At 39.3% G+C, this 13,673-nt stretch overlaps 1 protein-coding gene across 5 annotated transcripts in view; it reads right to left on the bottom strand.

Moving 5' to 3' along the window:
• The window catches only part of Pla2g7 (phospholipase A2 group VII), a 48,731-nt gene that overhangs the window by 6,730 nt on the left and 28,328 nt on the right, over nucleotides 1-13,673 (bottom strand). For all 5 annotated transcript variants that reach the window (XM_013156530.3, XM_005005287.4, XM_013156531.3 and 2 more), the window contains exons 4-10: nucleotides 13,159-13,303; nucleotides 11,618-11,711; nucleotides 11,402-11,470; nucleotides 10,670-10,787; nucleotides 9,701-9,814; nucleotides 8,586-8,677; nucleotides 7,311-7,481 (exon numbers count right to left, since the gene is read on the bottom strand). In XM_013156530.3, the coding sequence (XP_013011984.1) occupies nucleotides 7,311-7,481; nucleotides 8,586-8,677; nucleotides 9,701-9,814; nucleotides 10,670-10,787; nucleotides 11,402-11,470; nucleotides 11,618-11,711; nucleotides 13,159-13,303 (803 nt within the window). The remainder of the gene's footprint in view (nucleotides 1-7,310; nucleotides 7,482-8,585; nucleotides 8,678-9,700; nucleotides 9,815-10,669; nucleotides 10,788-11,401; nucleotides 11,471-11,617; nucleotides 11,712-13,158; nucleotides 13,304-13,673) is intronic.

Below are 13,673 nucleotides of genomic sequence, written 5' to 3'. Positions count from 1 at the left end.
AACAAAGAAGCAGGATATGGGTGTCAAACAAAAATTAATATAAGCTTCTAGCTAAATTGTTTCTAACAGAATGTCTTTTTGTGGTTTTCTGTTTTAAAAAGCTCTGTAACTTTCCAGTTCAGTGCCACTTGGTGGAACTCTGAAATGGGTCTATGAAAGTGATCGCTGATCTCAGCCAGTAAAATCCCAGATTTATCAATTAGGCTGCTTGGATTCCTATATTGTTCACAAACTCAGTACAATTTCATCACACATAATACAATCGATACTTGTAAATGGTTTAGGAGAAGTTCTTGGCATGTATAACCCAGGTACACCTATCATTTCTGCATTAGAGGGAAAAACAGAACAAAACAAATTACTAAAAAAGTAAGAAACAAAAGAGACCAATAAATAGTAACAGCAAAGAGCCCAAAATAACATAGGCCTTCAAAACAAGGTGGTAGGAACATAACCAAGGTTGGTATTTTGCATAGCGATCTCCCAAACAGTTCCTCCAATGACCAGACCCAAACATACAAAATTGTTTTAATCCTATGACTGTTAACTGTTTTTTTCCAAGAAATGATAGAGTTTGCAGCACAATCATCTTAACTAACCTAAGTGTGTTTATAGAAATTTAGATATTTTTTCTTTTCCCTTCCTTTTCCGTGAGATGCTATTTTTTTCTGGTTTAAGCAGATTCTCAATCTTTTATCATATTTATTGAGGCTTTTATACCTTATGTACTCTTATCATTTCTTATACTAGGGAGACAGTATTTAAACATGTGAGTTTGATTTATTTCACTTATAAGTATGGTCTCAAGTTGTATCTACCCACTTATAAATATCTCAATGTGATCATTCTTCATAGCTCAGTGGTACTCCATTGTATAAAATATCATCTCTTTTTTATCCATTCCTCAGTTGATGGGCATTTAGGTTGTTTCCAAGATCTGGCTATTTACAAATTGTGCTGCTATAAACATGGGTGCACATATATCACTGTGGTATGATGTTTTCAGTTCTTTTGGGAATATGCCTAAAAGCAGAATAACTGGGTCAAATGAGACTTCCAATCCCAGCAGTTTGAAGAATGTGCAGAGTGACCTCCACAGTGGTTGCATCAGTCTGCACTCCCACCAACAGTGCAGAAAAGTTCTTTTTTCCCTGCAGCCTCTCCAGCATTTGCAATTTTTCTTTATCCTGGCCTTTCTTTCTGGAGTGAATTGGAATCTCAATGTGGTTTTAGTTTGCATTTCTTTAATAACCAATGATGCTGAACATTGTTTCATGTATTTATTTGCCATTTGTGTTTATTTATCTGAGAACTGTGTATTCATCTCAGATGCTCATTTTTGGATTAGAACTTTGAATTTTAGGGGTCTGATTGTACAAAAAAAGTTTTTTTTATGTTCTAGACAGGAGTCCTTTGTCTAAGAGACAGTTGACTAAGATTTTTTCAAAATTCATGGGTATCCTTTTTGCTCTATTCGAGACTTCTATTGACATGCAAAACCTTTTTAATAAGACTAGATTCCAGTTATTAATCCTTGGAAGGATTGTCAATATGGTTTGACTTTTGCTCATGAATTTTCTGCCTACCCCTATATCATCAAGTTTTCTACCTATTTTGGCTTTCAGCATATTTAGTGTTTCTGTTTAAATATTTAGATCTTTGATCCATTTTGACTTTAGTTTAGTACATGGTGGTAGGTATGGATATAGTTTTAGTTTTCTGTATATGGAGCGCTAGTTTTTGCAGCACCATATATCAAAGAGACTATCTTCCAGTGAACGAGTTTGGCTCCCTTTATCAAAGATCAGTTGGCTGAATGTGTTTGTGGTTGTAGTTGTATCTTCTAATCTATTCCATTGATCTTCAGGTCTACTTTTATTCCGGTACCATGCTGATTTTATTACAGTAGCTCTGTAGTATAACTTTAAGTCAAGGACTGTGATGCCTCCTGCCTTGCCTTTGTTGCTCAGAATTGCTTTTGCTCTTTTAGGTCTCTTCTTGTTTCAGATGAATTTTAGCAATGATTTCTCTGGATCTGTGAGGTATGCTCATGGTATTTAGATTGGAATTGCATTAAATCTGTATAACGATTTTGGGAGAATGGTCATTTTCACAATATTTATTCTTCTTTTCCATGAACAAGGGATGTCTTTCCATTTTCTAAGATCCTCTTCAACTTCTTTTTCAGGGTATTATAATTTTCCATGAGTAGATCTTTTACTTCTTTTGTTAGATTAATCCTTAAGTATTTCATTTTTGGGGATGCCATTGTGAAGGGTGTGGCTTCTCTAATTTCTCTCTCAGTGAGTTTGTTGTTTATGTATAGGAATGCTATTGATTTTTGACTGTTGACTTTGTATCCAGCTACATTACTGAATTTACTTATTATACCTAGGAGTCTTTCAAAGGAGTTTTGGGGGTCTTCTATGTAGAGTATCATCCCACCTGTAAATAATGATAATTTTAATTTCTTTTCCTATTCTTACTCCTTTTATTTCACTCTTGTCTAATTGCTCTGGCTAGTATTTCCAACACTATATTCAGTAGGATTGGTGATAATGGACATCCTTGTCTTGTCCCTGATTTTATGGTAAAAGTTTTCAGTTTTTGGATATTTAATATGTTGATGGCTGTTGGTTTGTCATAAATGGATTTTATCATATTGAGGTAAAGACCATCTATTCTGATTTTCTGTGGGGTTCTTATCATGAATGTTGAGTGTTGGACCTCATCAAAAGCACTTTATGCATCTATAGAAATAATCCTGTGATTCTTATTTTTGGCTCTATTGGTATGGTGGATTCCATGTACTGATTTTGGTATGTTGAACCATCCCTGCATTCATCGGATGAATCCATCTCTGCATTCATGGGATGAATCCCACTTGGTCACGGTAAACAATCTGCTTGATTTGCTGCAGTATGTTTGCCAGTATTTTATTGAGAATTTTTGCACCTACATTCATTAGTGGATTGGCTTGTAGTTCTCTTTTTCGGTTGGGTCTTTTCTGGTTTTGGTATTAGAGTAATACCTGCTTCGAGGAATGAGTTAGGTAGAATTGCTTCCCTTTCAATTTCCTTGAAGAGTTTGAGGAGTGTTGGCATTAAATCTTCTTTGAATTTCTTGTAGAATTCCACAGTGAATCCATCAGGACCTGGGCTTTTCTTTGTTGGTAAGGTTTTAATTACATTTTCAATTTCATTAATTGAAATTGAATTATTCAGCAGTTTTACATCTGCTTGACCCAGCTTTGGCAATTCATATCTTTCTAGGAATCTGTCCATTTCTTTTGTGTTATCAAACCTGTGAGAGTAGAGGTTTGTGAAGTAGGTATTGATGATCGTTCTGTAGTTTCATAAGGTCTGTCATGATTTCACCCTTTCCATTTCTTATTGCATGAATTTGAGGGTTTTTTTCCTTTTTAAAATAAGGTTGACTAAGGGCTTATCAATTTTATTTATTCTTTCAAAGAACCAACTCTTTGATTCATCGATTCTTTGTATTGTTTGGTTAGTCTTTATTGTATTGATTTTTGCTCTGATCTTTATAGTTTCTTCCCTTCTTTTGGCTTTCATCTTGACTTGCTCTTCTTTTGTTAGATGTTTAAGGTGTAGCATCAAGTTATTTATTTGTGTTCATTCTGTTTTCCTGATATGGGAATTGGTTGCAATAAAATTTCCTCTGAGAACTGCTTTCATGGAATCCCACATGTTCTGGTAAGTTGTATTTGTATATTTATTTGCTTGTAGATACTGTTTAATTTCTTCTTTAATTTCCTCTGTGACCCACTGATTGTGCAGGGGTGGCCATGTGTTTGTGGGAGGGTTGCAGTCATTAATTTGTCATTAATTTCTAGTTTTATGGCACTATGATCTTTTAGAGAATGTCCCATGTGCTGCTGAGAATGTATCTTCAGATATTTTTGGGTGGAATACTCTGTACATGTTCACTAAGTCCATTTGTTCACAGGTGTGATTCAATTCTGTTATTTCTTTGCTGATTTTCTGTCTAGTTGACCTGTCTCTTTGTGTCAATTCGGGTGTTAAGGTCTCCTATTATAATTGTGTTATTGCTTATTTGATTTTTCATTTCTATTAATATTTGTTTTGTATAGCTGGGTTTTCCTAAATTTGGTGAATATATATATTTAAGATTGTTGTCTCTTCCACCGTAAGTTTTCCCCCAGCTAGTATATAGTGACCTTCTTTATCTCTTTTGCTCATTCTTGGTTTGAAGTTCACATTGTCTGCAAACTGAATGGCTACCCTTGCTTTTTTGGGGGGGCATGTTTCTTATTGCATGGAGTATTGTTTTCCATCCTTCAAGCTTAATCTAAGAGTTTCCTTTTGAGTCAGATGGGGTTTTGTATACAACATATGGTTGGATGTTGTTTCTTGATACATTCTGCCAGTCTGTTTCTTTTAACTGGTAAATGAAGTCATTTATATGAATGGTTATTATAACTGATATATATTGGCTTATTTTTGACATATTATCTTTCTGCCGTGGATTCTTTGCCTTTCGCTTCTGTTTGTTTGACTTGTTTAGTGGTGTTTTCCTTTGTCTGTCTAGAATGTCTTTCAGTATTCTTTGCAGGACTGGTTTGGTGGATATGAAGTTCGTAAACTGTTCTTTGTCATGCAATTATCTTATTTTTCCATCCATTTTGAAGGACAGTTTTTCAGGGTACAACAGTCTGGGTCGGAAATCATTTTCCATTAACATCAGAAATACTCCATCATGCCATGCTCTTCTTGACTTCATTGCTTGTACTGAGAAGTCTGCTGTGATTCGGACAGGCTTTCTTTTATAGCCATCCTGTCTTTGCTTTCTAACAGCTTTTAGTATTCTGTTCTTGTGTTGAATTTCTGGAATGTTGATTATTATATGTCTGGGTGTAGTTTTATTTTGCTTATGGCTATTCAGAGTTGCATATGCTTCACTTATCCGTATCTCAGTTTCCATTCTCATGTTTGGGAAATTTCCAGCTATTACTTCTGTAAATAGCCTCTTGATATCATTTGTGTTGCCATCTTTTTCTTGTATACCTATCAGTCTTATGTTATTTTTCGTTGCATCATCTTGCAGCTGTTGAATTTTTGTTTACTGATTCCTTGTTATTTTTTTAAAAGATCTTTCCTTTCCTATTCACTAGCTGCAATCTTGTCTTCGAAGTCAGAAATTCTATCTTCACTTTCGTTGAGGCAGTTCTGCCAACTTTTGATGGAATTTTTAACTTTCTGTATATCTGTTTGAACCTGCTTCATGCATTCTGTTTGTTTCTTATTTTGTTCATTCAAGGTTTAGATCTTTCTGCATTGTTCCTGTGATTTTTTAACTATGTCTTCTTTAGATTTGTTCAGCATTTTTTCATGATAGTCATCATTTTTTCTTTTACCTGGGAGATTATTTCTGTCTGAGTTCTTTTATACCTTCCCGGAGTTGTTTCTTTACTTCAGTCACTATCATCTCTGGAGTTTCAGGTATATGGCTTACATTTTCTTGTATGTCCATGTCTCCTGGTTTTACTTGGGATGGGCTAGAAGTTTGAGATTGCAATTTGCTCTTTCATTTTGTATTTTCCTATATTCCCTTAGGGAAGCTTAAAGCAAGGTCTCAGTTGTTTCTTGGGTTGAGAATATCTATCCCTACTTCAGGGAGTTTCACCAGGTGAGTAGAGGTTGTTAGAAGCCTTACCAGGTGGCTTCTAGTGACTTGGGATCACAGGTCAGGGTCCAAATAGGCCTGGAGGGAACTTCCTGTAACCTACCAGTGATGAGGGACAGTGCGTGGGGCCCTACCAGTTTCCGAGTACTAGGGCTCCCCTGGGGATGGATATTGCTGCATGAACTTTGGGTTCATGAGGTGGAGAGCCTGCAGCTCTGGGACACTCTGGGGTTGCAAATAGACTCAGAATAGACCTTCCTGTGTGCCCTCCAGTGATGAGGAACACTGACTGGGTCCCTACCAGTCTCCAAATGATACACCAAGGCTTCCCTGTGGGATGGAAATTGCTGCATGCACTGTCAGCTCCCAAGGTGGAGCACAAGTGGCTCTGGGCCATGCCCATGTCATAGAATGAGGCCCAACCAGGCCAAGAAGGATCCTTGGCGGGTCCTGCAGTGATAGGAGATGCTGGGTGGGGGTTTACCAGTCTCTAAGGATGGGATGGGAATCTTTATCCACACTTTCTGCACCAAAGGAGGAGTACAGGGGGCTCCAGGCCACTCTATCCCATGGAGGCAGATGGATATGGTAAGTGCAGTGTCTGCTCCAAAGTGCTCACATCTGCCATCAAGTGAATTATGTGCTCTTCCAGATTTCCTAGTTCTCAAGGTTAAAACATCTGGCTTTCCCTCCCTGCAGCTCTTCCTCTTTGCCTTCCTTTACTCAGTTGAGCCTCAGTCCTTGGCCACCTGGCATCTGTCCCTCTCTCCTATATTCTAGGCACATAATATAGCATCAGAAGCATCAAGAAAATAGAGAGTAGAGAACAGCTGCTTGAGGGAAATTTATGAGGACATTAGTAGCCAGTGTAATGAAGGATGGGGTACACTGGAAGCAGGCAGCATCAGCTCAGGGTGTAGGAATTTGGACCCAGAGTCAGGGGTGAGCAGAGGTGCGGGAGCAGGGAGCAGAGGCAGTGCTTTCAAGGATCCAGCAAGGAAATAAGTAAACCATAGGGGAGAGTCTAGCAGTGTGTTGGATATGAAGGAAGGCAATGTTGCTTCTGCTTTAGAATTAGCATGCACAAAAGGAGAAGCTGACTCCAAGTCCTCACCTGGACCACTTACATCTTTCTCTGTCCTCTATACTCGCAGTCCCACAGGACCCTCTATTCTGGTGTATGCTCTAGTGCCATGCACCCCTGGATAAGGGTGTTAGAAAAGATGACACTGCATGAGAATATGGGACCTCTACAAACTTGTGTTATCTCCCAGAATGTAAACAAAATAGATAATTTGACCTCACAGTTGTTAGTTTGGCCTGATGATGGACTGCTTTGTCCTCCTATATCAGTTCTCAAAATGTATAAACATGTTCAGGAGTTTAATAAGACTAGTCTATATCCTAATGCAAATTTAAGTCAGCAGTGCGTGCATTGCACACATTCACATGACTAAAAGCAGTTTCCTGTTAAAAGAAGTAAGTGTAAACACAAATAGACACTGATTATCTAATATTATTTCCACTAAACGTCTCAACAACCAATGAATAATTCTACAATGGCTACCAAATGATATCTGTGGATGTTTATCCAAAATTTGAAGTTTATGTTTCAGAAGAAGAAATAAGTCACTGATACTTACTTGACTGCAATCATTTTTCTCTCTTTTTGAGGTTGGTAGAACTTTTCTATTTTTTTGGTATCATTAGCACTTTGGAAGTATTCAGAGTTGATAAAAAAGAGGGGTTGTGGGATTTTGGAATGGACGTCCTCCCCCACCGGAAACATCCATGGATCCAGGGCAATGCCACACCTGCAAATGTGAGTTGGTAAGTTATCCTGGGGCCCTGTACAGGACTTGCCACCCTGCCAGCTTTTTGCGGGATATGGCTGATCAGAGGGTATCAGACTGCAATGTGAGAGGAGTATTATAATCTGAAATTACACGATGGTTTTCTTGAGGACTTGTTTAGAATTACACCCTAGGAAGAAATATTTCCTCAATAGTTTGTATTCTTCATTATTGTTGAATTTTTTTTCAGAATAAGCATTTTTTTTTTTTTTTTTTTTTTTTTTTTGCTACAAGGGATCAAACTCACAATCTCAAGCTTGCTGAGCCCACCAACCCAGACTCCATGTATCAGAGTTTTGGGAGCACCATAGTGAATTGTTTATGCCTGTTTACAAGTAACACTGGGACCCACTGATTCATATGTTAAAGGTGATTCATCTAAAAAACTATCTAGGGTTGAAGAAAAATATCATTTGTAATTATCACTAACTTTCTTTTCACAAGTTGTGCTATTTCCTGACCATTTGAAAGTCTGCCTGATGCATTAAAGGATCAAAGAAAAGAATTGCCTTACATGAAAACATATTTCTAAGACAATCAAGGAGAAGTTTCATAAATCACCTTGTTAACTCTCTATTTGATGGGTTCTATGTGATCTTATAAACCTGAGATTAAGTAGGTCAAGAATGAAACATTCCTGCCAGTTTAAAGGACTTCAGCTCAAAAAGGTTTTGTAATTTTTGAACCAGTCCCATTTTACAGGTGCAGTATGGAGTGTAGTAATAATAAATGTCATGCCCACTGGAGAAATTTCAGGACACTATATGATGGAAATACAGTTAGCGTAATCATTATGCCACAGAAAGGGAGTGTACAAATTTCTAAATGAAAATGTTAAGTCTTGAAGGAGATAAATAAAAATGATGTGGAAAAACACACAGGGGCCCAGGGAGGTTTTAAGAGGAGAAGTGAATAATTTCTTCCTAAGGCAAAGAATCAACATATGTATTCTGAAGAATTCCCTTTTCACTAAGAATCTGAAAAAAACTGAAATCCCACACCCGTTACCCTTCTCCTGCTTCCAATAATTTACTGTTCTCTTGCGTCCCTGTCTGCTTCTTTTACCTGAATCTCTGGTCTTCACTGAGGGTCTGGATAACTGTTGCTCCACCAAATGAATGTCCAATGATCGCTACTTTACTCCTATCAAGAGAGCCCTGTGTGAAAAAGCATAATAAAAATTGGTAACTCTCTCTCATGTGTTAGAAATGTAAAGACCTTCTGAAGCGTACAATTACTATGCATTTCACAAGCATGGATAAGTACCTTGCTTTCATATAAAATAGTGTACATACACACATATACGCTTTTATATATCACACATATTCACACACTATCTTTATACATACGTGCACACACATACACTATATATATATTTTTTGGTCTTTTTTTTTTTTTTTCAGTTTTCTGAAATGCCAGCACCAGGACTGTTTCACCTTTCCTACTTTGACTATGACTCTTTTGGGCCTTGATTGTTCCTGTAGCACTTCAGGGGAGGGAGTGATACTGAAGCACTTTGCAGGACAATAGAGAGCAGCTGGAGCCAGGAGAGGGGCAGCTGAGCAGGCCAGGATGGGCACTGGCCCAGGCCAGATTCTCCTGGGAAGGCAGAGCCTGTCTCAGGGCTTGAAGGTTGGTTAGGAGTTAGTCAGGGGAGGGTGCATCGGGTCTAGGGTCCAGAGTACCAGGCATGGAAAAGGGAGAGAACCAGCTGGGGACAGCTCACTCTTGTCCTCTGAGAACAGCTCCCATCACTCCTGACACCCAAGTGACACCTCCATCCCTCCACTCGCTGTTCTCAACCAGCCTGATATTTCTCCACCGTCTTTGGAAATGTTATCTAAAATATTGGCCAACTTTTGAAGATGAAGCTTAAAATCATGTCGGATCTGTCCACAAAGGAATAATATTTTCCCTGGTGGGATGAAGATAAACCATAAGGAAATGGGCAGTTTTTAGTCTCAAACTATTACCAATTTCATTTCCAGTTCAAACCCATGCATTCGTCATTGCTGTCAATTTAAACTGTGTGTGGTGTGTGTGTGTGTGGGCATGTGTACATCAGTGCTGTGTGTATTGCAACACTTTATTGTGCCAACCTTGCAATATAACAGGGAGTCACACATCAAAGAATAAGAATGAACAATGGGGCAAAGTAAAAGTGACTTTTCAAAGCTCACCTTCAGTTGCTGAATGTCAAAGTTCAAATCCAACACGTTCTTCACTGGCTCTCCTTCGTCAATGCTGAGAAGCCAACTGAGAGCCTGGGAACACTCCTCCCCTCGCTGCCGTAACTGATAGGATTATTACAAGAAAAAAGGGACAAAGTCCCTTATTGTAATGGGACTTATTCTAAAGTTACTTTTTCTAAAGTTCAGAGTTAGCATGGGGAAACAGTCAATCTGTTATATACTAGAAATATCTTCATGAAAAGTGGTCGGAATCCACTTGCAGGAGGTGAAGCTCAGCTCCAACATTGCCTCTGTTGGTTTCCTACTGTGTGAACATAAATGACTCACACAGCTTCTCTAGGCATCATTTCATTGTACACTAGCACCCCAAATGACATGGGAGTGAGCTTAAACACCACACCACTTGCAAAGTGCCGAGAGATCGAGAAGCAGTCCGTTTGCTCTGTTTCCTGCAGTTACCTCTCTGCCCTGCAAGACTGATGGCTGTTACCACTAACAGTGTGCTAACAGGTAAAACATAGGAGCACAGCGTGGTCAGCTTCTCTAAGGTCACTGCACTGCCACGGGGTGGAGCCTCCTCATGCCAGACAGACAGTTGGATTCTGGGTACACCTATATGCTGCTTATCTGAAAAGAAGTCTTTTTTATAGTGCCTGTGGGGATGGAAGAATCTGTGTTCTATCATTCTAAGATTAACAAATGATCAATTTTGATGCAAAAGCTTTCTGAATATTCATTTTCATGTCACAGGATTCTTGTTGGCATTTGCTTTTACACTGTACCATCATTTCACGGAGCGGTTTTATCCTTGGATGCTCCCTGCCAGGCCTTCGGGAATGGGAGTAGGAGCCTGGGAGATTCACTTTCTGTGCGTCAGTGTAAATGCACAGAGGTCACCTTTCATCCCTGCACCCCAGCACCTGGCCACACCGCCTCAGGCTGCAGTTGGCCTCATACCTGCCTTTTTCGCTCTTCTGTCTCTAGGTTTCCAACTTTGTAGTAAATCCAAGACCTGTTGCCTGATTCAGCTGCAGGAGCGTCCTGGAAGTAGTAAGTAGCAGCGGCAGATTCATCTCTGTAACAGAAGCAGACCGCGTTGCTCACAGAGGACCTTCCCTCCTTGTGTGACCTCCGTTCCTCTGCTCCAGGCGCGGTTCCAGTTCCTGAAACTTTCCATTTCTCTTATTTCTTTTCTTTCCTCCCCCACCCTACATCTCATTTTAAATTAGAGGATTCCAGAGGAACAGTAGGAAAATAGTTTATTGTCTCTTTCGCATGAAAACTCATCCAGTCTTCAAAATTCTAGGAGGCACTGTCAACCACACTGAAAACCCATTTCTGGAATCACTTCGCCTTGTAGTATTTCCTAATCTTTCTAAAGTGACAAGTTACCTTTCTCACCTTCATTTTCCTCCCCCGTAAACAACAGTAATAACAGCAGTCTTTTGGCACTGTAGTCGAGACGAAATAAATAACGTGGTGTACGAAATATACCAACCTGGGTCCACAACATACAATAAACACTGTTTCTTGAATTTTAACATCCTGATCTAGTTTCCTTTGATTCTCAGCATGGCTGGAAATTCCATCAACAGGTTTTATAAACTTGTACAACAGCTAGAAGCATAATTATGGGCATCCACAGTCTGTGTATTGGACAAGAGAATCCAGCCCCATTACACAACATACCTGTGTTCTACAGCAGCAACTATGAACCCATGAGACGCCAGCTCAATGCCTATAGCAGAATAAATTGACCTTCAAAACAAAAAGAGAGAAGCTTCCATATTACTCGGTATGATGAGAAGTCTGACATTCTAATAATAGCTGTTATTCCCTTCTGGGTGAAAACAATGTATTCAGAGACTGCTAGAAGCTAAAACTGCTTGACCTCCCCAGTGTTACCTGAATGCTCCAAGACCATGAGAAAAGATAATTAGTGGGTATTTTTCACCGGTCTTCAGAGGAGAATTCCACTTTGCAGGAACCTTCACTGAGCCTACACACACCAGAGGAAATCGATCAGCCTTTTCCATGTCTTGAATGTTGCCAGTGAATTTAAAACATAAAACCTTGAACCATCTACACATTTGTTTTCATAGATTAATAGCAAATGCATTCAAGTGTCAGCTACTGGATCATCACCAATCAAAGAGTGAATCATGTGCCCTTCCTCACACCACACAGTCATTAATAACAGTTCTCAATGCAGGCTCTCAACTCAGAGTGGAAGAGTTTCCTGCTTACTGGTATAATCAGCAAGGCGGCTACTTAGGACCATTTTGAGACTTTGTAAGCATGTGAGAGACAGTGTTCTAAAACCAACCTATCCAATAAATTGCAGGAACATTATACTGATAAGAAAAAACTGGGAATCAGAGCCTGCTCTTGCTATGAGTCACCACAATCTGACACAGTGGAGAAAACCCACTGCCCTCACGCTGAGGGTGGTGTTGGTCGCAGCTCTGCCACTTCCTAGCTGTTGACCCTGAGCATGTCACACAAACTCTCTGGGCTCCAGACTCCTTTTCTACAAAAAGGACAAAATGAAAACTATCTCATAGAGTTTTTTAAAAATTCTATTTAACTAGGTTAAATATATATAAATCATCCAGTTGCATCCAGTCAATAGAGAATGCCATCCCCTCTCCCGTTACTTTTCAATTATAATCACAATTTTTATAATTAGGGGTTTGTGTTTTATTACAGTGGTGACTTGGAAATTATTTGGCACTGTAAAGATATGTAGCTAGGGTACTATCACCATTTCTACTTTAAAGCAGTTCCTAAGAGAACACTAAAGAGAAATTAAAAAGAATTCCTAAAACTGCAGGTCATTTTGAGGGAGAATATTGAAGACAGAGTTCACATCCTTCCAGTGGTACTGTTGGTCTCCTGGGTGAGGAAAAGTCAGGAGAGGGAAGAAGACAAATTCATGATGCATGTACTGAAATGGTGCAAGAGATGCTGCTGGCCCGTTGGGGCTGGAGACAGGAAGGTTTGTGTCTCCAAATTTGTGTTAGTGAAAAATGAGCTTTGACTCTTTTGGTTTGTTCTGCAGGGTGAGAATGGCTTCTACTTTTTTTCCTTGTAGTTTCCTGATCCAGAGCATAAGGGTTACTAGTGACATCAGCAAACCCGCTTCTCTCACCAGCACAGTGTTTCTTCCATGGATCCTAAGAAGGAAATCTAAGCAGCCACCACGGAAAGGCACAAGTGTCAGCCTCGTGTCTCGTCCACTCTCAATGAATTCCTGATGGATAGACCGAGAACCCTGGATTTTCTCAGAGATCCCTGGGCTCCTGAGACATGCTGACCATGTCATTTTAGGAGAAATATAAATTGGAGAAAAATCTATTTTGCTCTTAACTCTGAGAGACACTTGCTTCTGGTTTCGCTATTGTAAAACCTACAGAATCTCACCAATAGACCAACAGATATTTTACCGTATAACAGCTTCAAAAGTTTGCCCAGGAAACTAGATGCTCCAAGGGTTTCAGTAAGACCCTGGAAATACTCTTCATTTGGGATCCACAGGGCATCAGGGAAATCATTATCTTGCGATGGATAATACAAGCGCAAAAAGCTGCTCTGTTGACAAAAGAAATGAGTGTTTTCAGTCCTGTTCCCTCTGAAATGCACCCCAACAGTTGTATTGCATATTTTATTAGTTGGGCCCAAATACCTCTACTATTTTAAAAGTGTTCAGAGACTTTTTAAAATGCTGTGATGATCGAATGTAATCAAGAAGCAGAAAAGAACTAGTCTTTGGGTGTGAAGAAAGTATGCCTCAGCCACGAAAGAGAAAAAATAAAAGAGGTTATAGACCAAGCAATCACATGACAGTAAGGAAACGGAAGAAGCAGCAGAAATGGCAGATGGAGTCCTTCCTAGGTGAGAGTAAGGGGAATTTTACCACCAGAGTAAATCAATATTACAGTAGAAAGATAAATTGAAGCAA

Source organism: Cavia porcellus, unplaced genomic scaffold (genome assembly GCF_034190915.1).
Source record: "Cavia porcellus strain 051 isolate PalLab524CR breed Dunkin Hartley unplaced genomic scaffold, mCavPor4.1 scaffold_28, whole genome shotgun sequence".
Taxonomy (NCBI): Eukaryota; Metazoa; Chordata; class Mammalia; order Rodentia; family Caviidae; genus Cavia; species Cavia porcellus.
This window is presented reverse-complemented; position numbering and strand designations above follow the sequence as displayed.